This window comes from Uloborus diversus, chromosome 9 (assembly GCF_026930045.1).
Source record: "Uloborus diversus isolate 005 chromosome 9, Udiv.v.3.1, whole genome shotgun sequence".
In the NCBI taxonomy this organism is placed as follows: domain Eukaryota; kingdom Metazoa; phylum Arthropoda; class Arachnida; order Araneae; family Uloboridae; genus Uloborus; species Uloborus diversus.
In genome coordinates, this window is record NC_072739.1 from 42,958,171 (window position 1) to 42,985,024 (window position 26,854).

General features: G+C 33.1%; 1 protein-coding gene across 1 annotated transcript in view; it reads left to right on the forward strand.

Annotated features, from left to right (window-relative positions):
* The first annotated feature begins 527 nt into the window (after positions 1–527).
* LOC129230181 (ankyrin-3-like) overlaps positions 528–26,854 on the forward strand; it is a 41,069-nt gene continuing 14,742 nt past the window's right edge. Inside the window, exon 1 of the mRNA XM_054864584.1 lies at positions 528–945. Within this exon, the coding sequence (XP_054720559.1) occupies positions 528–945 (418 nt within the window). The remainder of the gene's footprint in view (positions 946–26,854) is intronic.

Below are 26,854 nucleotides of genomic sequence, written 5' to 3' on the forward strand. Positions count from 1 at the left end.
ACTGAACACAAAAATATACCCGTGAAAACAAAACCAAAAAAACCACGCTGGAAAACAAAACAAACTGCTGTTGCAAAACGCAAAATTCTAAAACCAACTTCAGAATTCGTTCTCGAAACTCCACCCACTACAGTGACGTCATATTGCTGTAGCCAATGAGAGAAGATGACTGTTGCAGGATTTAGTGAGTTATGTTTCTTAATTTGAAATTCGTTTGCACACGTACTTTCGACGAAAAATCCGAAGTCAGATAGTTTATTTACTGTTGTTTTAAAGAAATAAATTGGATAAAAAACAGGAATATAGGAAATATAGGACATTTTCCAAAAATATAGGATATATAGGACCCCTGTATATATATATATATATATATATATATATATATATATATTTTTTTTTTTTTTTTTTTTTTTTTTTTTTTGTATGTAGTTTTCAATTCTCTAGAGCGATTCTCTCTATCCCCGTCGTGTGTGTATGTGTATATAAAATTGCAACGATTTCGTATCGTTTCCAAATATTTCTTCGAGATGTCATCATCAGAGAAAGAACCCGTCCCTTTGGAAGAAAATGCTACTTTAAAATCGATTTTGCTTGCCGCCGGTGACCAAGATCCTTTTGTTTATCAACCGTTTACGGCCCACGAAAAAAAAAAAAACCGCAACAAATCATGCTCGGTGGTAGTAGTGGTGGCCTCTTTTCTTCTCCCGGTTCCTTCATCGCTCCTCGAGACGACGAGGATAACAACAACAACAACGTCGAAGTCGTATCGAACGATACGAAATACTATCACTACTCTCGATACGAATCTTTCAAAAAGAGTCGCGGACGTCTCCTCTTTGAGTGTAAACGGTGCTGCGGTGGCGAAGGAGAAAAGATTCCGGCGAAAGACTTTGAAAACCATTATAAACGACAACACGGACAAGATCCGGTCCTTCGTTGCGTTTGGTGCGACGGATATTATTCTTGGAAAAAAAAACGAAAGGATGAGACACGCTCCTCATCTTTTGGCCTGTTTCAAACGAAAAGCGATGACTGCCACGTCCGAAAAAAATGAAGATTCTTCTTCTTCTCGGTGTTCATTACGAGAGAGAATATTAGCGGATTGCGAAAACGATATCAAATTTTACGCAAACATTTCCAAAATTATCGAATCGATGAAAAGGAAAAAACTCGAAATGATCGAACGGATAAAAATTGAAATGTCCCGTCACGATGACGAGTTTTTATCCTTGAAGAAAAAATAAATGATATGATGTATATATATATGTGTGTGTGTGTGTGTGAATAAAATACATATATTCACTCGTTGTTCCAATATCTCATTTCGTAGTTTGTATATTTTGAATTTATTAAACAGTTTGTGTTACATGAAGTGATTGTGAAATAAACCGAAATTCATTTGTTATACCATATTCAAAAAAAAAAAAGACCTTGACCTTGATTTTTTTTTTTTTGAGATAGTAAGAGAGAGATATAGATTACATATCTTGGGTATATTAATAAGCTTTCGTAATTTTGAATTTAATACAAACGACGAAAGATTAAACGCTATGACAAATAGACGAAACACTATGACCAAAGAGGAAAACGCAACCTCCGAAGAGCGAAACGCTATTCCCGAAGAAGATTTAAACGCTTTGACCGATGCAGAATCGAGTGGTGCTATCCCCGATGAACAAAACACCGTACCCGAAGATTTAAACTCTTTGACGGACGAAGAAATAGAAGCTAGGATCAAAAATATTGAAAATGTTATAGATTTTCTAAATAGTGTGGTCGCCAGATTAGATGTATTAATTGAACAAGAGGAAAAAGGATTAGTTATGAACGGGGGGAATAATTCAAGATCCTTTGAAAATTTTAGTTTCAAAAAAAAAATTATATATATATTTATTTACGAAATGTTTACTCTGTTGTTTACATATTATTTTTTTCCTCCCCCTAGATCCTCATGATGGAACGAACTTATTTCAAGTCTCCTCTTTATACCGGTCGGAGAAAATATATCAACGTTATCCCTTCTTCTCTTTACGATTTGGCGAAGAAGCAAATCCTTCGTCATTTGCCGGATTTGACGTTCCCGAGTGCTCATCCCGCTTCATATTTATTCTCCTTTCTACCCGACTTGAAAGATTGTCTTCTCAACGACGAAAATTTACTCCTTCGATTCGAAAGCAAGAACTCTGACCTTTTACGGGAGATTGATTCACATTTATGGAAAGCCCTGACGATTAACGTGTTTGGTACGAAGCTATCAACGGAGACGAAGAAGGAGAAGAAACACCTCTCTTGTTGTTGTTGGAAAGAAACGTTTCAATGTTTAAAAAAAAGACGCCACGAAGCGTTAAAAAGGATAAAGGACCAAATGAACTCGAGTATTTCCCCAGTTACCAAGTTGATCCCGATGCAATCCCACGAAAGAAAAGAAAAAAATACAAAAGAAAACAAAAAAATGAAGAGTGATATTTCGAAAACAAAGAAATAAAGAAAGAAAGAAAAAAAACAAAAAGCGATTTATGATTTAAAATCACTACGATTAAAAATCAGTGCAAGATGGAAAGGTCGATTAAACTAATGTTTTTTTGTTCAAATTTCAAATATCCGTCGAAGGAAAGAGAAATAACATGATTGGTTCGTTGATGCATTATTTCTTGCAAGTCTTTCTTTTGAATTTGCTACTTTTCAACCGTCAACTCATTTACGATTTCATGGATAATTTTATTACTTTTGATTTGTTTCTAAGAGGACTTGTCAAAATATCTATCGGTATCTTTTATCTTTGTTATTTTGGTCATCATGTGCCCCGTTAAAGCTTTCCAATTACAAGTGCATATGTCTTCAATGATACCGTATAGCGGACCGATTAAAATTTATATATATATATATATATATATATATATATATATATATATATATATATATATATATATATATATATATATATATATATATATATATATATATATATATATATATATATATTAGGAATGTAATGTTTGCGTTTTAAAACTGAGAATCTTTGGATTGAAATCATCTTTATAATTTTGTGCAAAAAAAGTTAAACGTTCATCACGGATCAGTTTAACGCAAATTTTTTCCAAGTGCTTCGTTTAGTGAATAATTATTTCCTTTTGTACGACTTATTCAACGTTTCATATGAGCGTGGAATCTCACATCGAATCATATATTTTTGTACGGTAGAGGTTGTAAAAGTACTTGTCATATCGTTTCTCATTACAATTTTATTTTCCATACTTCCTTGGGGACATCACGAAGCCTGACAGCACTGAATTTGAGTTGTGGAGTCCTGAGCCCTGAACTCAAGGTGAGGAGTGTGGAAAATGCCTAAGAACGGAACCGAGTAGTTAAGTTTCTATAAATTAGCCGGACTCGCGCACCTCGTAGCAGTTGTTATCAGTATGTAGCAGTCTTTAGAATTTTATCGCAGTATGTTCACAGTCCTTCACATTTCGCGCGAGTTCGTTACAGAAATCTTCATGTTGTGTTTATTAACTAATAAGTTTTGTTTGCAACTAACATTGTAGTTTATGTGTTATAATTAAATTGTTCTCACTTAAAAGTTCAAGTGTTTGTCCACCCTATTGGAAAAAAATCCTAAAACCAGTATCCAAATGATACCGGACCCAGTATGATTTGTACTGGAAAAAAGAAAATCATACCGGAAATTTAAATTCCGGTATGAAATCTTACTGGAAATTTTGAAACCGGTATCAATTTATACTGGAAATTTCAAAACCAGTATGAATTTAATCTGGATTTTTTTATACCGGTTTTCAAACATACTGGAAATTTTGAAACCGGTATCAATTTATACTGGAAATTTCGAAACCAGTATCAATTTAATCTGGATTTTTTATACCGGTTTTTAAGCATACTGGAAATTTTGAAACCGGTATCAATTTATACTGGAAATTTTGAAACCAGTATTAATTTAATCTGGAATTTTTAATACCGGTTTTTAACATACTGGAAATTTTGAAACCAGTATCAATTTAATCTGGATTTTTTAATACCGGTTTTTAACATACTGGAAATTTTGAAACCAGTATCAATTTATTCTGGATTTTTTAATACCGGTTTTTAAACATACTGGAAATTTTGAAACCAGAATCAATTTAATCTGGATTTTTAATAGTGGTTTTTAAACGTACTAGAAATTTTGAAACCTGTAACTAATCACACTGGAAATTTAAATGCCAGTATGAAATCTTACGGGGGAATTTTGAAACGAGTATCAATTTAATCTAGATTTTTTAATACCATATTACCCCGAAAAGCGAGGTTGACCAGCTTGCTAGAAATTTGAATTTTTTGGCATGCCAGATAATTTAAGGTTTATTTTGCAACAAAACTAAAGTTAATTTCCCCATACAGTTCCTATCAAAGAGCATACCATTGTTACACTCGCTCACAGGTCACTAATACATTAGTCTAGTTTTATTTGTATTAAAAAAAGGTTAGTGTTTTTTTATATGAATCTCATAACACTTATGATTTTCATACATTTAAAGGGGACAATTAATTTGACATGCAACTCCTGCATTAGATTATTATAAGCATAAGTTTGCAATTTCATTATCTTTTGAGAAAAGTATGTAAGGGAACATTTTTGTACTAAAATTACAATCATAATATAATCTTTGTTTCCTACATTTACTAAATGCAAAAGAAATTAGTGAAAAAAACCATACAATGTTTACATACTGTATAGACTAAGGCAGCTTAAAAACATTTCATGGTCATTAATTATACTATGTTCAGTGTCAAAATGTGTGTATATATTTTCTAAAATGCCTAACAGTTGCAAAGAGCAAGCAACTTCTGACATTCTCTAAAAGCAGTGATTTAGTAAAAAATGTTATGATGAGTGTTTTAAGAGTCGAAAAACCAAACCCAGGGGCATGACATCTTATGAGGGCCAAGGCCTACTGTACCTATCTCACTCCTCCTGACCAAGGGCTCTGGGGAGCTAGGCAGATGTTCCTGTTAAGAGGTCAGCCTAATGCAAAACTCTCAGGGTTTAGTTCCCAAGCATGCTTCGTACTCATTTTATTGAAGCACTGAAGGGATGAATGGCTATATATTAATTCGGATATATATCAATGTATCGGATATCTTCGAAAATATGATGATTTTTTTTTTTTTTTTTTTTTTTTTTTTTTGAACCCTGATTAGGGGCCTCCACTCTTTCATTCCCTCGGGGCCTCCACATTTCCAAATCTGGCCCTGGATGAAAAAACTAAACTCAGATCGGTCAGAAATGCTGCTGATAGGCTAAGGTGCACAAATGCACAATGTGTACTTCAAATCGAGAGAATTCCGCAAGTGTTTCCGAACACATTTACAGATTAATCATGCACTTTACTGGAGAAAAAGGGTTGACCTAAGACTGATAATTATAAAACTGAAGAAAAATATTATTGTATCAAAAAAATTAATGATTATTATATAACACTAATGTTGATGTCATACCTCAGATACCACTTATTTCATTCCATAGTAATATGCCTTTTAAATTCAAACGTAAACAATTTCATGTTAGATTCGTCTTCCTAATGACTATAAATAAAGCAGGGTCAAAATGATTTTATGAAAACATATTAGCAGTAAAATCAGGTTTCACGATTCAATTTGTCTCTTTACTCTGTCACTGTGGTTCAGTTCTTAACATCAATGCCATTGCAAAAGTATGTGAAATGTTTCGCTTTTCAGGTCTTCGTGATTCAATTTGTTGCTTTACTTTGTCATTGTTGTTCAGTTCTTAACTTCAATGCTTTGCAAAACTAAGTGACATGTTTTGCAATGAGAATTGTCCAATAAATTCATTTAGTCTACGTGGAATAACATAATACAGTGAAGCACAGTTTATATATTTCCCTTTTATACGTTTTAATTAATAATACATTTTTTAAATAGGTCCCTGGAGAGTCTAATATACATTAACCTTTACCAAGTATATGTTTTTTCATTTGTACGATTTTTTCATAGTCCCTTCAAAAATGCATAAACGGTGCTTCACTGTATTTACAAAAATGTAATTGGAAAAAACTTCAGTATTTACAGGTTGCAGTTAGTAAAGCTTGACTACGAACAGAAGGCGGATGACCTTGAAGTGAAACATAATTTGCATCATTTGTAATTGGTAGAATCTGCCAGAAAGCACCAAATAATAAGAGGCATGGTTTCGCTAATCCTATCTTCCAAAATATTAACAAAAAACCTATTACAAATGATACAAGTGACGGATGTTTTTGCATCAAAGTCATCCGTCTTCTTTTTGTGGTCAAGCTCTAGCTGGGCTGTGGAGTTGGAGTGGTTTTTTGGTAAAAGAGGTTGAGTCAAATGTTTAAAATTTCAAGAGACAGTTGGTAATTTTCTCTCAAAATTCGCAGCTCTGCCAGTATTTGAGGAGTCACAGCTGGAGTCAGACTAATTTTGGGTAAAGGAATCGGAGTCTCTAAAAATCCTGGAGTGGGAGTAAGACATTTTTCCTCCGACTCTACAGCCCAAGTAAGTAGGGAGCTTAATTTTTTGTAAGTATTATGGTTAAGGGAAAACCTTTGGACAGAAACATTGGCTTTGCAAAGGATTTTTTTTTTAAAAGAAGAAAATCATAATACCTCACTACATACACAGTTGAAAATTTCTGGGTTTCAGATACAAGACTTTGAATGACTTACAATGACATGTATATGACTGAAAAATGGTTTTTTAAAATCTAAACAAATTTTATCAAAAGTTTGACTCTGTGCATTATTTATAGTTATTGGGAAGGCTAATCTAACAGGAAATTGTTCACGTTTGAATTAAAAGGCACGTTACTATCGGATAAAATAAGTGGCATTTCGAGGATAAGTATCAATGTTATTATTAGCATTTTTTTATACATTAATATTTTTCTCCAGTTTTATTACTGTCAGTGTTAGTTCAACTCTTTTCTCCAGTAAAGTGCATGATTACACCGGAAATATGTTTGGAAACACTTACAGAACTCACTCGGTTTGCAATTCACGGTTCACGGCGTGCGTTTGCGCGCCTAATCCTATTGGCAGCATTTCTGACCGATCTGCGTTTAAATCTTTCATCTAAAGACTCCCAAGTCCACTGCTCTCTTCTTTTAAAATTATATTCAAGTGATTAAAAACACTCATTCTAAAATCAAATTCTAACGCTAGAAGCGAGTCTGCAGAACGTAAACAAAGATCGTACGTAAACAAAGCGGGTTGTTGCCAACGGAAAGAGAGAAATAAAGGCTCGTTTTGCGCCACGCGTTTTATATATAGAGATGCTCCATTTGAAATTAATTTTGTATGAATCAAACCGTGGAATGGAATGTTTTACCTTTTTCTTTAGTATTGCTAATCACCGCAAGGTAGCGTATTCAAGCATTGAAAAATCAACGCAACGTATGATGATGAAAATTGGCACAAAATTGATTTACATCCCAGCGGTTTGCCTAACGAAGTTTTTTTTAAATTTGTATTCGTCCTATATTTTCTAATATTTAATAATTTATGAATCATTTTTCATATTTCTTTCACTCCTAACGAATCAGTTTCCGACTTGAAATGAAGTCAACTCAACCTAACACAGAGCCATGCGGTCGATTTGTTTACATTGTTGCTTCATGCTTTGCACGTTTTCTTCGCTAATTGATTCTTTTTTTTTTTTTAGTTCATTCAATTCAGTATGTCTCTTTCGAAAATTTTTTATTTTTTTTCTTACTATTATTTCTAGCAATTTTTTTGTCGCGTAATTTCTTTACTAGTGTTGCGCTGTCCTTGTTTTATTCTTTAAGGTGCTAATATAAAGTTAATTTTTTTTAAATATTTGTTAATTCTAAGCTTTGTTCTTTTTAATTTTTGTCTGAGTTAATTCTAGCATATTAAATAAGTCCCCGAGAACTTAACCATATTAATTTTCGTCGCTAGAAAACGGGAAAAAAAAATCTTACATGTCGCTCACAAGCAATTTTTGTTACGTTCCTTTTATATTTTTTAGGTAAAGCCCCTTTTCTTTTATTTGTTTCATTCGGTTTTTTTTGACATTTATTTATTTTTGGGGGATATTTCAACGGTGTTTTTTGTATACAGTCAAGTAAAATTTATCACCTAACATTTTTGCATGATTTACACAAAAATAAAACCACAGTTGAGTAGCAGTAACTTTTGTACAGAAGTAACTGTACCTAAAAGAAACAAGTTAAGCAGAATAAGGCTAAAAATTCAAATGTATAGAAACAAGAAAAATTACTAATTGGTCAATGTTCAACTACAGTAGACTCGGACAAATGAATTTCTTTCGAAAAGAAATGCTATTTTAATAAATTTTTGTATTTGAAATGGGGAAAAACTATTTTTAAATTCTTTATCAAATGAAAGTAGAGTGTTTTTACATGCTAAGTGTAGTAACATGTGCTGAACATTATGTCAGTAAGGATGTACTGTACTCTAAATGAAAATCATTGCTTGCTAAATATCTCTGTCAAAGTGACTAGTGTGAGCTAGTGTTTAACTAACTCACAGAGGGAAAAGCGCTTAAACAGATTATTTATTTTGCGAATCACTTCTACAAATATTTTGCATTAGTTTCTGTCTTAATTTTCTTTTTCTGGAAAAAATTTGGATAATAGTAGTTCTACTTACTGGTACACATCAGTAAGGAAAATGAGATGTGTGTTACAAAAACAAATAGAAAATATCCATGACTTAATTTATAAGTAACTGGAAATAGCAGTGGCGTAGCTAGACCCGACTTTCGGGGGGGGGGGGGGTTACTTCTTTTATATATATATATATATATATATATATATATATATATATATATATATATATATATATATGTATAAATATGTATAATCGCTTGGAATTTTTTCCTTTTCTTTTTTTTTTCTTTCACTTCTCTCTTTTTCTCTTTTTTTTTTTGAGACTAACTTTTCGGGGGGGGGGGGGGGTTGTCCCCAAACCCCCCCCCTTATCTACGCCCCTGGGAAATCGGACATGTTAACAAATCAGAGAACTAGCTAAAACGTGCAAAGTAAATAGACAATTACACCATAGGTTGCGCAGTTTTCAGGCCACTGTTAGATTGTTGTTTAGACTCTGATTTTCGTCAATTCATTTTTTAAAAAAAGGTTTATTTTATTTATTTTTTGTCTTGGGTTCTTCTCCCCATATAAGCAGAAAATTCTCTCAAGAATACTCTGGACTCTGCGGAATTCATACAGTTTTTCCATTCCAGAATCTTGGAATTCTGTTAAATGATTGTTCTGAATTATTGGTCATGATTTTTTAACGGGCATCCAAAGATAAATTTTTTGTCGATGCAGTATAAATGTATTGTTAATGGATATTTATCAATAAGTCTGCTAGTAGAGGTTTTTTTGCCCTACTGAGCATGCATGAACGGATACAAGGGAGGCACTCTATAAGCAATTTTTCGACATTAAAGTTTCAAAACTATTTTTTAGTTAATCTGCCAAAAATTTTATGGAACTTTTAATCAGAAGAATTTTGGAATAATTTCAAACTTGAAGTCTTAAAAATGCGATTTTAAATCATCTTTGGTAATGTTTAGGAGAAGGCTTTGGTGAGGGAATGAAGTTCAAGCTCTTTCCTCTGTTAATTTTTCAAAACTGCAGTGCCAAAAGGACTATTGTAAACGATACTGGATTATGGTGAGGGAGAGGGTTCATAGGCTTGCCATTTTTCCAAAATTGAAGTTCTAAAGCGCAATTTTGTCCCTCGAAGGATTTCTGAATCCGTTCTTGCTGCTGAGGGTGTTTCTTAGATTCAGTCAGATTATCATTCAAGTGCCGGAACTCTACTGTCTGCGTTAGACAAAATGAATGCCTCCAAATGCACGCATATTGATTTTAAAAATTTGTTTTTGTCAATATATGTTTCTATAAAGATAATAATCGGAAACTGAGGCATGCGTCCTCAGAAGAATTATCATGACAATTTAAAAATTTAGATACAGTCAACTCAAATTTGATAACTTAAGTCCCAAGGCACCAGCTAAAACGTTCAAGTTACGTGAAGTTTCCACAACAGTCTCAAAAGCTCGAGACCTGATGAAAACTTTGAGATAAAGAAATATTGGAGTTATGGAGGTTCGACTATGTCACTTAAAAATATAAATTTTCATTCCAATTTCCTTTCATCTTATTTATCCACTCTTGTTCCGTGCACGACAAGTTCTTAAAAAATTTCCCATTAGCAGAGAACTTTTACATTACAGGGTCAAGGTTTCAAATTTCTTAATGAAAATACACAATATTTTCCTTACAGGTATATTATGTTTTTATTAAGAGCACTCAAGCCTGTAGTGCTTTTGTGACTTCATTTTTTACGACCCCCGCAACTATCAATTTAATTGCTTTATCACGTAATCAGAAGAATTGTCATAATAATTAAAAAATTGAAATAAAAATTTTAATTTTCAACCTAATTAACTTTCATCTCATTTATCCACTCTACGTCAATAAACGAAGTTATTCAAAGATTTCCTATAAGAAGATATGACTTATATATTACAGGATCAAGAATTCAAATTAAATATACAAAACCCTGTATTTTCACTAAAGGTGTTACTGTATTTACATTAAGTTCACATAGGCCTGTAGCATTTTTTAACTTCATTTTGTTATGGGTCTTTGCACTTAGCCCCAAATGATGCCAGCATCTACCAATTTAATAACTTTGTCAGACCACGTCAAGTGAGTTGCTGATATCCCTACAATTACAATATGCTGCTGAAGGAGAGAGAGGGTCTCCAATACCCTACACCCAAGGTAAGTGCTAGCAAGGGACTTATTGCATGACTTTCGGACCCACAAATTATTTTCTATTTCTGTGCACAGAGTAAGAAATATTAAACTTTTTCATAAGATAATGAAAATACTGTACATCCTATTCTGTTTTCTGTCTGACCGTTTGTAATGCCTGTTGTCTTCTAAAAAATATACCTTGTTTATTCGAGATTTGTGATGTGTTGGTTTGCAGAAAATAATTCAAATGAAAGAGCCTTTTAGCTAGAGTAGTTTCTGTACAAACTATAAATATCGAGAAAATCAGACGTGACAGGGCTTAGTCAAGACAATTTGAGTTATTTATTGACCAGTTAAAGAAAAAAGTTAAATATATTTATTTAAAATCTTTGAAGTATTTTTTAATGCCATAAAGAGTTAAGAAATACCACTGAAGTTCAAAATTTGTTTTTTATGTCCACTGTCAGTGATGAAGAACAAATAAAAAAGAAGTTTAAATTGTGAAAATATTTAATTTTTTTAAAAAAACTTCTCAGAAAATTTTTAAAAAACGAAAAGTGGGCTAAATAATGGATTTTTTAAATGGGTTATTTAAAAAAAACCCATTGGGTCCAATCGGCCAACCCTGACTGGTATTGTTTTTTTTTTTTTTTTTCAGTTTCTAAAATTTATAATTTTGTAAAATTTGTTTACTATTGTTGCAAAAGCAACTCAATTAAATTTAATAAAATTTATTGTAAAACATTAATTTTAAATTACATATAGGCATTAAAACACATGTAAGCAATAATCAATAAAACTAAGCTAATATAACCTATGATTTTAAATCAGCTTTTCATGTATTAATATTACATAAAACATTATATTTGTGTATATGATACTGTGATTCTTTACAAGGCTTGTGTGTATATTTGTAATCAGTTTCATAGAGTATATAAATATTATAGTCAATAACCAAAATATAGTCAATATCAACTGTAGTTATGCTATATTTTATTCTTACATTAAATTATATTTCAAAATTGTAGATATCAGCTAGATTTAATACCATTTAAAGTGAATAAATTTTTACATTAAATACATGTTTATTTATATGCAAACCTGTTTTTGTGCAGTGTATGAAAATTATTTATAAAACGAGTGTGAAGTAATATCATATAGGACATGGGCATCCTGATGGGAAGTCACTGACCTCCCAAAAATTTCTTTGTTCAGGAAATTTTTCAGGAGTCTGCAAAATTATCTTCACTTGGTTTATTTTGATTTTGTTTAATTTTGGGGTTATTTTCTTTGTGAGACTTTTTTTATGCGTTCCCTATCCACCACATTTTTTTTTTTAACTGTGTTGCAAAAACAACCTTTTATAGCTACTTGTGAAGTTTCGAACAATATTTTTTTAATGGGATTTTCTTTTATGCGGTCCCCATCCACCGAATAAAAACAGGTTTGGGTGTATAAGTAATGAAAGAAACATTAATTTTAAATCTATATACTTTAAGAATAATGTAGGAAAATAAACAGCAACAATTTGACAATACATTTAATTATTTAAATTTGAAAATATCTGATAGATATCAAAATATATTTTCAAACCATGAAACCAGTAACACACTGTGAGTTATATAGATAACACACTATGTTTTTCTACGCTATACAGCAACAAAACTGACACGAACAGCTGAAAAATATTGGAGAATAAACATCTACACAATAGTAGTTTTAAGTGGTTTGAACTCGAATGTTACAATATTTGGAAAAAATTATAATGTGGCGCTTATTATTTACTTTTTGTTGTCTAAATTAATAATGCATACTGAATGTGTGAAATTTTTGCTTCTAAATTATGAAATTTTAATACATCACCATTGATTATATAGTTTTATATCGTAAGCATGCACAAGAAAACCTTTAGTGCCAAGAAAGAGCATAGAATTTGGGTTATAACACAGTGATCCAGATTTATTAATCCAGATTATGCCATAGACATTTTAAAGGGTTTATTGATCTCAACTTTGGGGTCTTGTTTGCTTGGGGGAGGGGGTTCATCATCATTCCTGGTAGGAAGGACATTCTTGCCATACATGTTAGTAAGTTAAAAACTATATTTTGTTCAACTTTAACTTATTAATGTATTCAATAAAAAGTTATAACTGCAGTAACAGTTGTAACAACTGCTGTTGAATTTCAGGAGTAATAAACAGATTTTTGGTAACAAAGATGATTTCCACTCCACGACAGGCTTTATTTTAGAATTTCTTATATCTGAACAATACTTTTGATATGTTCTCCTAAATAAATTTATTGTTAATAAACATGCTAAAATTAAGAAATTTTAATTTTCAATTTCTTTTTTTTTTTCATTTTAAATATTGCGGACAAAAAGTAGTCTCTACACAATGAAAACATTATGTAAAAAAGTGCACTAAGTCTGAGCATTGTGATTGCATATGAAAAGTATTGTACAATTTAGCTGTACAGAGTGCTGTTTGTACAGGGCACTTTTTGTGCACAAAACAGAGGTGCCAAACATGCTCAGATTTTGCGTATCATGCTTAGATTTATGCTTTGTTTTTGCATATTGTGATGTAAATACGTGTGTGACCATTGAGTTTACGGTGTTAATGGAATTTGCCTAATTGCTATGGTTAATTTAGCAGTTGCTAACGATATTTCTTGTCGTAAATAAATCTTCTCCATTTTCTCAAGAACTATTGTCATTTAAAGAATTTCTTGTAGTGGCTGGACTCATAACAATATATTGCAATTAAACATTTTTGTTCTGACTAAATATATTTACTTTTTAATCGTTTACTCGATAATGCACTACATATAGCTTTGATTAATATTGTAATTTTGCATCCCTTCTTTTAAGTTTTGGATATTGATAAGTCGCATTTTTAGTTGATTTAATTATGTTACATTAAAGTATTGTGCTTCGTAAATATACCTAATGCAATGCTGGTATTCTAGTGACTTCAGTATGCTACTGGCACCATGCACCGTACCAACTTATGCAATGCCAGTACACTTTAACATCAAAATGGACTGCACCAGTGTCTATTCCCGCATCATAAGTCAGTACAGACCATTCTGGAGAATCACCAGAATATACTACCGCAATAGGAAGTAACGAAATGTGCTGTACCAGTACCAGAAAGAAATATCGGTATACAACTGAAGTTGGAACAACAACTCTGGCTAAAACTACCGGGATTTGAAGAACCAAATAAATTCCAAAATAGAGAACAACGGTTCGGAAATGGAGTGCCGGGATCTGAAGTACCAGCTTATGGAACACCGGTTCCAGTAGGAACTACCGAGATCTGAAGTATACCGGAACACAGGTTCCGGTATGGACTACTGGGATCTGAAGTATACTGGCTAATGAAACACCGGTTACGGTATTGAGCCCCGGTTCCGGTATGGAATACCAGGATATGAAGTATACCGGTTTATGGAACACCGGTTCCGGTATTGAGCCCCGGTCCCGGTATGGAATACCGGGATATGAAGTATACCGGTTTATGAAACACAGGTTCCAGTATGGAATACCGGTTCTGGTATGGAGTACTGATTCCGGCATAGAATACCGGTATTATTGGAATACCAGTTCCGGTATGGAATACTGGTTCCGGTATGGAATACCGGGATCTGAATTGTACCGGCTTATGGAACACCGGTTCCGGTATGGGATACCGGGATCTGAATTATACCGGCTTATGGAACACCGGTTCCGGTATGGAATACCGGTTCCGGTATGGGATACCGGGATCTGAATCATACCGGCTTATGGAACACCGGTTCCGGTATAAATACTGACATACCGGAAGTATGATACCGGTTCCGGTGTTTCATAAGCCGGTATATTTTTTTCCGGTATCATTTTTTTTTCCAATAGGGCAAGTTGCTTGTGTTACAGTTTCTATACGAAGGAATAGAAGGAATATCCGAAGACTACAGTTCAAATGATTTCATTGCCTCACTACTTTTGGATAGCGTTGAAGAGGTTAAATGTATGGTAAGAATTTTTGAATTTAGAAACTTACTTTGACGCGCAACATATTCGTTCATATAATCATGATATTCTTCCGGAATTTTCAAGTTCACGCTGAAAACATATACGACATCGAAATCATCATCAATACTCCTAACATCAATATCTGTTAGTTTTTGCTCAGTTAGCCATTTAAAATCGTTAATTGGAAAATGGTGGCTCATGGTCCATTCATATAAGTTATTAGCGTCTAAGTACAGTATATACTTAGAGGATTGGGAGCTTTTGAGATCAGTTAAATATTTATTATTCACCCTACTATATTTTTTGGTTACAGTACTTATAACGCCTCGAATTCTATTCTCAAAACTCCACTCCTGTTATTTTGAGACAGGCCTGCCAAGCGAGGCCAGCAGCTGTATATGTGTTACAGGGATCGAGGGAAAAAAAGGTTAAACACAAGGATCTGAAATTTTGAAATATATCACAAAGAAGTAAAACGTCTAGCTGCACGTAAAAATCACGATAATCTCCAAGTGTTTTCATATTAAATTTTCCCCAAACATTTTTAGCATGATTATAATCTTCCGATGATATCGGTTCAGAACTTAAAATCATTAAAGGATGCCTCATTAAACTTTTCCCACGCATCCATATAACTATATCAGTAGACGCTTTTTCTCAATAAAAGCTCTTAGTCGCTACTATCCGAGTATTGTTTCTTTAAATTGGAAAATTTCTCCTTTGGTAAATTCTTTGCTTGATTCTCGAGGGATGTCTTTAAAGACCGAAATGAATCGATAAATACAAAAGATCCAAAAGAAAAGGATACACATTTTTCCATATCATTAGATATACAATCAATTCTCTATTTTTAATTTTGCCAATACACGATATAATTAAATGTTTGTCATAGCCTCGGAGAATGTGTATTATTACTGGGATTTTATCTGAAAATTTAAATTTCTACTATTGTGAGCAGCACCTCTGTAGGTCCCGGTGATATGGTAGTGATCACGAACCCTATCTTCTTTCAGCTCTTTCCCACAGATGTGGCACTTCACTTCATTGAAAAAATTTCCTTGTTCCAACTGAGTCGTTTAAAACCAACAAATACTTGTCGAAATGAACGAATAGTTCAAAATTTCATTCAACGATATTTCAAGCTAGTAACGATTCCCCGCCTAATGCTTATTCAATATTGCCGATCTCTGGACAAAAGTATATAAAGGAGCAACATATGATGCATGTTTAGAAGAAGATCAACCATAGAAAAATTCGGATACATTCTTCGCAATTACTGTGCAGAAGCATATTATTTATACATTTATCCTGCTTTGTTCAGTGACTTCCTCGACTGTCTTCAGAATGCTTTACAACAACAATGTCTTGATGATTCTAAAAAAGTGGTCTTTTATTTTAAAATTTTGAGCAACTGAAATAATTCAATTTATTCATAAAGAGTCGGCTGACGATTTATTTGGTTATTGTCAGCTGTATCGAAAAAATCCGCAAGAAAAATTTCAAGTGTGTGCACCGAACAACACTTTATCTTCCCATTTGTTAAACTGTATATTAACAGCCAGAGAAACAGACGACGTGCCTGACACCACGAACTTTTCTTTATTGTACGCTTATTTTAAGTTATTGACACCAGACGAAATTGTAATAACTCTTCATGTTCTGTGAAAAAAAATGTAATTCTCAATTTCAAAAAGCATAGTGAAAATAGAAGTTTAAGCTTTTGAATTTCCTACGTTCTTATGAGTGTATTGTGTAGATGATAATATCTTGCGTTTGTGCTTTTTAAAAGTACAATACTTTCTATAAACATGTTTCTAACTACAGTGAGAAATATAATTCAAAAATACAATGTTATATATTTCATGTAGCCTAATGATAATGAAAATTTAAAACATTTGCATCTTTTACTTGTATATTATTGTAATATGTACATGTTGAAATATTATCTTTGTACCGATAAAAGTAATCATATTAACAATGCCAAGACGAAAGAAAGTATTTTCAAAACCTAAACTGGATTCAAAAAGAAGAAAAGTAGCACGTCAAACTGAAACAGGAGAACAAAGAGAACAACGTTTTTCGACTATTCGCAAAGGAGTAAAAAGAATTAGAGAAAATTTAACTGAAGAAGAAAGAGCACATACTAATGAAGAAACCTGATCTCGAGTGAGATCACTAAGAAATCGTCAATCTACCGATCAACGTGAACTGGAAAATGGAAGTAAAAACGAAAGAAAGTCTGCTTTACGCCAACGACAAGCTGCTACACATCAATTAGGGAGTTTAGAACTCCAGGCTTTCAGTTATGATTGCAAAAAACAGTACAGTGAACATCCAAACATTGTCATCGGAAAAATGAATACGATATATGAGTATTGTCATGCTCAGAAATTTAAAGGCGAAACTGCTGGTATGTGCTGCTAGAGTGGTAAGGTCAATTTACCGGCATAAGATGCACCACCACCACAACTACTCGAATATATGACTGGAAAAACATCAGACTCTAATCATTTTCTACAAAATATACGTCGATACAACAAAATAACATCATCGAAGCCAGTATAATGAAGGGTAAAGACAAAGGACAAATAGTATTTATACCACGGATATCTTTAATATCAAATGGATTGCCTTATACTTTTAAACGTTTACTATTCCCGGTGAAGCTGGCTTACAGCATGACTATCAACAAAGCACAGGGTCAAACATTTCAAATCTGTGGCGTTGACTTAAAGGAACCATGCTTTGCACACGGCCAATTATACTTTGCATGCTCACGAGTAGGGTCACCTCGAAGTTTGTTCATTTACAGTCCGGACAATAAAACTATAAATGTAGTCTATAAACAAGTATTGTAAAAAGAAACTAAAAAGTGTGAATGTATAATAGCATGTAATAATGATAGTATGTAATATATATATATATATATATGTTCAATATACTATGTAAATAATTATGAAAATAAAACATAACTTTTCAATTTACTAAGATATATCGTATTTTAACTTAAAATTATTTCAATTTCAATTAATGAATAAGTTAATTAATTTTTTATACTCTCTATACATCGCATATTTAATGGTCAACTAAATCTCTCAATATTTAAAATAGAAATCTATATTATCTACGTTAAAAAGCGAATTCTTAAATATTTTATGTACCATTAAACATGCAATGTATTTTAACCCGAGCAACGCCGGGTTTTGCAGCTAGTGTCAGATACAATAGCCGTTTGTTTAAAGCATGACGAAAAAGCGCAACAATATGATTTTAAATCAGTCAGCATTTTACAACCTTAAAGAGGAAACATAATTATTTGTGTCAAACAAAGAGACAGTTTTCGGTTCTAAATAAGGAAAACAATTGACAAAGGGGAATGTAAGCAGTAAGCTTATTGTTCACAAATCTACAAAAACGTATAGCAGTGTGGTAAACGTAATGAGAAAACAGAAAGAGCCTCGTGGAGGAAAACTTACATATCCCAGAAAGAATCTGTGAAATCCCAGCAGTGACGAGCAAAACTTCTGCACCATGTCGAACGGTAAGAGCTTTTTTAAATTTTAGTTTACCTGAAGCATTGCAGAAAAAAGAATAATTTAAAGTTGAACTTTCTTAATCCCAGTCTCGAAAAAAGATGTATGACTTTCCAGATAATGACGAAGAAGATCCTATAATTAAGCCCGTTAAAAAAGTTAAAACAACAAAACCCCGTTACGACATTGATCTATCAAGTGATGCAGATAGAAAAAAAAATTCCGCCGTACACAATCAACTGTGGAAAAGGAATTATGATGGAATTAAAGGAGCATCGAGGTTCGTTCTATATAGGGCTCAGCAGATGTGCTGAAGGGTCTTCTGAGATCAAGAATCGCTTCGATATACCCATTGCGCAGCTAGAAACGTTGAAAAAAGCGTGCGTTCTAATGTTGAATTCTATCAAAGATTGTGAATAACTAGTTTATCCTTAGTAAATTATCTTCTGCATCATGTCGAACGGTAAGAGCTTTTTTAAATTTTAGTTTACCTGAAGCATTGCAGAAAAAAGAATAATACGTTAAACTTAAATTTATCCCAGTCAGAAAAAGGATGTATGACTTTCCACATAATGACGAAGAAGATCCTATAATTAAGCCCGTTAAAAAGTTAAAACAACAAAACCCCGTTACGACATTGATCTATGAAGTGATGCAGATAGAAAAAAAATTCCGCCGTACACAATCAACTGTGTAAAAGGAATTATGATGGAATTAAAGGAGCATCGAGGTTCGTTCTATATAGGGCTCAGCAGATGTGCTGAAGGGTCTTCTGAGATCAAGAATCGCTTCAATATACCCATTGCGCAGCTAGAAACGTTGGAAAAAGCGTGCGTTCTAATGTTGAATTATATCAAAGATCGTGAATAACTAGTTTATCCTTAGTAAATTATCTTCTGCATCATGTCGAACGGTAAGAGCTTTTTTAAATTTTAGTTTACCTGAAGCATTGCAGAAAAAAGAATAATTTAAAGTTAAACTTTAATTTTCTTTATCCCAGTCAGAAAAAAGATGTATGACTTTCCAGATAATGACGAAGAAGATCCTATAATTAAGCCCGTTAAAAAAGTTAAAACAACAAAACCCCGTTACGACATTGATCTATCAAGTGATGCAGATGGAAAAAAAATTCCGCCGTACACAATCAACTGTGGAAAAGGAATTATGATGGAAGTAAAGGAGTATCGAGGTTCGATCTATATAGGGCTCAGCAGATGTGCTGAAGGGTCTTCTGAGATCAAGAATCGCTTCAATATACCCATTGGGCAGCTAGAAACGTTGGAAAAAGCGTGCGTTCTAATGTTGAATTATATCAAAGATCGTGAATAACTAGTTTATCCTTAGTAAATTATCTTCTGCATCATGTCGAACGGTAATAGCTTTTTTAAATTTTAGTTTACCTGAAGCACTGCAGAAAAAAGAATAATTTAAAGTTAATGTTTAATTTTCTTTATCCCAGTCAGAAAAAAGATGTATGACTTTCCAGATAATGACGAAGAAGATCCTATAATTAAGCCCGTTAAAAAAGTTAAAACAACAAAAACCCGTTACGACATTGATCTATCAAGTGATGCAGATGGAAAAAAAATTCCGCCGTACACAATCAACTGTGGAAAAGGAATTATGATGGAAGTAAAGGAGTATCGAGGTTCGTTCTATATAGGGTTCAGCAGATGTGCTTAGGAGAACGTTCGTTAGGCATTTGTTAAGAATAGGTTTTCATGAGGAATAGATTTTGAGAGAAAACTTTGCTTTTTAAAGCACGATTCTAAAAGAGATTTTTTGTCTCTTTGATAGGTCTGTTCAACATGTGGAAAGACATTTTCATTGAAGAAAAATTTGAATCAACATATGAAAACGCATTTGGCTGTAAAGCCATTCAGTTGCGAAGAATGTGAAAAGACATTCTCCCGTAACTCGGATCTAACTCGTCACAGGATGACTCATACCCCTGCTCCTACTCAGACTCCCATTATGTGCGAAGATTGCGGCAAGCAATTTGCCCGAAAGGACAATCTGAGGGCACATATACGTAGTGTGCATGCTCAACCAACGCATATATGTGAGCATTGTAGTCAGATGTTTAAAAAACCTTCGGATTTGATGAGTTACACAAGGATTTCTTACAGTACACCTCTCAAACGCAAATCAGAAAATGAGGGTTCCACCTCAAAACACCTCAGAAAACAAAACCCCACACGTCGAAGTGCCCTCAACATATTTTCATCAGAATTTCTTACGCCAACAGATGAAAATGCTGAAGATTAAAAAAAATGCTTTATAGAATTAAAACCTCAAATCGAACAAATACTAATGGATGAAATGAGTGAAAAGCAAGCTTTGAAATGGAGAATTATAATGAAAGCATTACTGAGCAGAATTGGAGCGGATGGCCAAGAAGAAATTAGTTCTAACCATTTCAGCTGTAAATTCATCATCGAATTAATTACTGAGACTATATCAAAACATATTGATGAAGCTGTTGCAGCAGTGGAAAAAAATTTGGAAGAATTTATACAGTTGGGGTCGGGGTGGACTCTTGAAAAAATTCAAAATGTTGAAGTACTTACAGCAAAATATCAACCTTTAGCAGCAAGTTCTTATATGCCTACACCTGAAAAGTTAGCATCGAAAAAATCGACATACAAATTATCAACATACAAAATCAAGATAATAAGTGTTTAACTTGTAGTATTCGTGCTCACAAGATGAATCTCCACCGGAATCAGCATCCCGAACGAGTTGCACACTATCAACCTCATGAAAACACCATCAAAATGGAAGGCGTGCAATATGCAGTCCCTCTAACGCAAATTTCAAAAGTAGAAGGAATGAACAATTTGAAAATTAATGTCTATGGATATGAAGAAGAGGAAGTCTTCCCACTGCATATATCAAAAGAAAATAAGGACGATTGTATCAATCTTCTTCTTATATCAAAAGAAACGGCCCAACACTATGATCTCATTAAAAATGTCCAGACTTCTGGGAGATTTAACGAAACATAATGGTGTTCGTTTCTACTGCCCACGATGTCTCCATCGTTTTTCACAAGAAAAAAGTCTTGAAGACCACATCATTTACTGTCAAGAGCATGCAGCCCAAAAAATAAAAATGCCCGAAGAAGAAAATAAATATTTAACATTTACAAATTATCACTATGAACATCCACTACCATATGTTATATATGCAGATTTTGAAAGCTTAATAGTAAAAATGGACTCCTCCAATCCCAATCCTTCCACATCCTATACTGAAAAATTGAATAAACATGAAGCGTGTGGATTCGCTTATGTAATTATCGGACCTGACGGTAAAAGTTTCAAGCCAATTCAAACCTATCGAGGTGAAAATGCTGTAGAAGAATTTTTAAAGAAAATGATAGAGGAAGAAGAAGAAATTGCTAAAATAATAGCAAAGGTTGTACCTATTAAAATGGAACCCCATGACTGGATCAGCTTTAGAAAAGCTACGCATTGCACATTATGCAAAAAATTATTACTTGAAGAACGTGTACGCAATCATGACCATCTCACGGGTCAATATCGCGGGGCACTGCACAGTCTTTGTAATTTTAAATTTTGAATGCAGAAAAAAATTCCCATCATATTTCACAACTTGAAACATTACGATGGGCACTTAATCATGCAGGGGTTTGGTAAAATTGATGCTCATGACTTTCATGTTATTGCAAGCAATATGGAGAAATATATTACTTTTTCCATTTCTAAGAAATATAATAATATAAGAGTGACTCTGCAATTCATCGACAGCCTACAATTTATGAATGCAAGTCTGCAAAAACTAGTTAGCAACCTTTCTGAAGATCAATTCAAAATTTTAAAAGAAAACATCCCAAATTCAAACATTTCTCTCTTGCTACGTAAGGGTGTGTATCCTTATGAATATATGGATTCCTTTAGTAAGTTCCAAGAAACTACACTCCCAACTTTTGAATTATTTTATAGCAACCTAACTGACGAAAATATAAGCGTAGAAGATTATGAGCATGCGAAAAAGGTGTGGATAACATTTAATATTCAGAACATGGGGGAGTATCACGACCTTTATGTTAAAAGTGATACTTTACAGTCAGCTGACATCTATGAAAATTTTCGCTTATTATGTAAAACTAATTACAATATTGATTGTGCAAATCTCACAACTGTAGCGGGATTAGCTTGGGAAGCAAGTTTAAAAATAAATCAACAACCCCTCGAATTGCTAACGGACATTGACATGCATCTGTTCATTGAACGTTGCATTCGAGGGGGAGTTTCAATGATAAGCCACAGGCATGCAACTGCTAACAACAAATATTTAAAAGATTTTAATCCTGAAGAAGAGTCTAGCTATATTATGTATTGGGATTCTAATAATTTATACGGTTGGGCCATGTCACAGCCTCTCCCATATGGGAATTTTGAATGGATCAATCCCTCTGATGTAATTATTGAAAACATTTTCAAAACGTCTGAATATTCCGATGTTGGTTATATTTTAGAAGTAGATCTTATTTATAGTAGTGAAACTCATGAATTACATAACAGCTACCCACTTGCTCCAGAAAAATTAAAAATAACAAAAGATATGCTTTCAGATTATGCTCAAAATTTAATTTCGAATTCGACATCATTTACATCAAGGATAAAATTAGTACCAAATCTTATGAATAAAAAAAATTATGTTATCTACTATAAAAATCTTCAGTTTTATCTTTCCTTAGGTCTTCAACTTTCCAAAGTACGTAAAATTTTAAAATTTAAACAGAAAACATGGCTTGAAACTTATATCAAATTTAATACTGAACATAGGAAAAATGCAACATCATCCTTTGAAAGAGACTTCTTCAAACTAATGAACAATAGTGTTTATGGCAAAATAATGGAGAATGTGAGAAAACATATTGATGTCCAATTAACAAATTCTGAGAAAAAAGTAAAAAAATTAGTAGCAGCTCCATCTCTGCAATCATTTAAAATGTTTGATAACAATCTTATTGGAATTCACAGTGATATGGCCCTTCACACAAATTTATTTGACTTATCCGAATATCCATCAAGCCATCCGCTCCATGGCAATTTGAATAAAAAGAAAATAGGTTGTTTTAAGGATGAGATGAATGGGAAACCTAAACAACAAAAGGTGTGGCTCGTTCTGTTTTGAAAAAACCAATTAAACATCAACATTATAAAGATTGCTTGACAAAGGGTCAGTTAAGAAGAGATTTACAATATCGAATACAAAGTCATGAGCATCATTTGCATACTGTTGTGTGTAATAAAATAAGTTTATCAGCTTTTGACAATAAGAGATATCTGCAAGAAGATGGAATAGTCCTACGCATATGGTCACCATGCAATTAAGTGAGGGTGAAGATGTCTTTTGAAGAAATAAAATTAAGTGATACATATTACAGAAAAAAATTGAAAAATTTGAAAACGGGAAAAAAAAATTGAAAAAGTTTTAAAACAGAAGAAAATATTTGGGGAGTGAATGTGTGAGTGAATGAATGTGTGTGATTTATGATTTCCTGGCTGAGCCGAGGAAGGGGACTGGTACCTGGGTATCAAAAAACCCCTCGGTCGATGACGGCCCTGAATGAAATCTCCAGGTGCCAGGAAATGATTAATTAATGAGTGAATTGCTTGAAACTCTTAATTATGATCCGATAAAAGTCCCAAATGTATTTAATATTAATGTTGTGTATGTGCCATAAATTGAACGTAAGTGTTTGATAACCTTACATATTATTGTACATAAAATCTATGTGCATGATGAATTGAATGTGAGTGTTTGATATTCCCACACATGTTCACGTGCACTAAAATTGTATACGTTGTTAGAAATTTCATTTCAGAACTTCGTGATATGAAGAAACTTAGTGATGATACGAAATAATGTGAAGAAGAAGGTGAGAAAACGAAGATTGTGAGTATACTTTAAAAGATTGTAGAAGTGACACTTCTTTGATTTTTTGAGAAAATTTTATTTCAGGAAATTTTATTTCAGAAAATTTTATTTCAGGAAATTTTATTTCAGTAAATGATTTGGCATATTCTAAATTAATCTGCATTGGTATGCATCGGCAGACTAATAAAAAAAATGTTGATGGGGTCTATCGATTTAATACACTGGACTGATTGGTGGGACCATCAACTTAACACTCCGTCGGGCGCAATATGTTGTAGAACATGATCGGGCGCATTGAGCCGGGGAAGCACACTTTGATCTACTGATCTTTTCTACGCATGTTCACATTTTCTTACGAAAAAAATGTCAGCTACAAACACCAAAGAAAAGAAATAAAAGTTTTTCATGATTTTCGAATGTAACAAGTTTATTTCAGAAAATGAATATACATTTTTCCATAAGCTATTGAGGGCGCGTGGCTAACTAAAGAATTCGAGGTGTGCCTAATAGATCAGTTGCGCCCGACGGAGTGTTAAAACTAAAATTTATTTTTGCGAAAATACTAGTGTAACCTTTCATGGAAAAACGCAGGCGTGCGAAAACGCGGGCGCGCGTGAACCCTCCCTTATCTTCTTCAAGTTCCAGGCGCAAGGGGAGGGACGGCAGTGGGGAGGGATGGCGGTGAGGAGGCGCAACCAGGCGAGGTCACAGGCGCAGCCGGCTGCGCCATTGTCGCAGAACTCTCCTTTTTCATCTACTTTCGGTAACAAAAAATATTTCTTCTGTCCAATTTGTCTCATATCCCTTTTCAAAAGTAAGTTTTCGTTTAGAAATGCGGGCAACATCGCCTATCTTAAAAACACATGGCTTTCTTTTCCCGTATTGCGCATCGCCATATACTACTAACCATACCTCTCTCTCATTGTTGACATTCACTTCTACTGGTGATCTTTTGATAGCTGAGTGATATGTGTTATTATAACTTTCTATCAAGTCTTCTAAAAGATCAATAAACTTATACGTATTAGCACTTGTAAAATATTTCCACATTTTCGTTTTCAGAGTGCGATTAAATCTTTCCACTACCAAAGATTTTATAGCATTATATTTTGTGAAAAAAATTAAAATTGGATAAAAGCTAAGTAATTGTGCGGAAAAGTTGTGTTTTGTACAGATATTTAGTCATGCAAAAGCATTTTTAAAACAAAAATATCTTGAGGGTCCGCTTTTGCTTTGAAATTGTCCATTATTGCATCAAAACTGACACAAGTTATAAAAATTTCCTTAAAAATCAAAATTTTTGAAAGGCTAAGCAATAGCGCGGAAAAGTTGCCTTTTGTATAGATATTTTGTCATGCAAAAACAGTTTTACGTCAAATAATATCTTGAGGTCCGCTCGCGTCTTGAAATTGATCATTATTTCATCTAAACTGACAAAAATTGTAATAGTTTCATAAAAAATCAAATTTTGATTAAAGCTAAGTAATAGTGCTGAAAAGTTTCCTCTTGTACAGATATTTTGTCATGCAAAAGCATTTTTATAACAAAAAATATTTTGAGGGTCAACTCGGACCTTGAAATTGACCATTAATGCATCAAAACTGATACAAATTCTAATGATACCATTTAAGCCAAAATTTTTCCAATATGATGAAAAAGAACTTCAAAGTTGACCGTTTATGTAAATTACATACCAAACTCAAATATTTAAATAATAAAATATTCTAAATATCATATACCTTAAAATCACCCAATATCGAGTTAAAATTAAGTAACATTACAATACTTAGCACACTGAGAAAAATGTATTAAAAGTTATTCCTTTAAAAAGATTAGCTTTAATATGCATCAATTATTATTTATATAAAACTAAAAATTATAAAAAAACTAACAAGTAAAAGCATTTTTGACGTAAAAGATTATCTGCTTGACAAATGTGACTTGCACCAAAATGTGATTTTTACATATGATAGATTACAAAATTTAAACAAAGTATGAAATTATCAATCCAATTTTTTACAGTCACAGAAATTACACAGCAAGACTAAAGAAGTTACTAAATGAATTCTCAAACTGTTGTTCCTACAAATTCAAACTATAATCCGCACACTACAAACAATAACGCATTGTTTTCAGGAAAAGTTGGCTTGGAGATCAGTTTTATGACTGACAATATTCAGACTTAGTGTTATATTGCGGTATAAGTTTTCTGAATTCTAATCTTACTCTAATCCTTCTCTCTTGCTTACACCACAAATCGTAAACGATGCTTCTATGACTAATTTAACGCATCGTTCCACTGCTTGAATGTGACATGGGAGGCTATAGAAATCAAACAATTCAGAAGGTACGCCATCAAGCACCATTTTTTTCAAATCCTTATCTAGAATTCCACTTGTAAGCGGCGGTTCCGTGTGTTCCTAATTTTGCCAATCGATGAGTTCATGGTAGTCTTCAGCATCAAAATTAAACTCTGGAATTGTAAATTTTCGCAGTCCAATGGGTGTAAAAGATCTTGCCTTCATAATTCGACGAAAACAAGTTTTCTGACAGTGTCGATCATCTGTGATCATCGCTATCAATATGTTTTCCGGATTC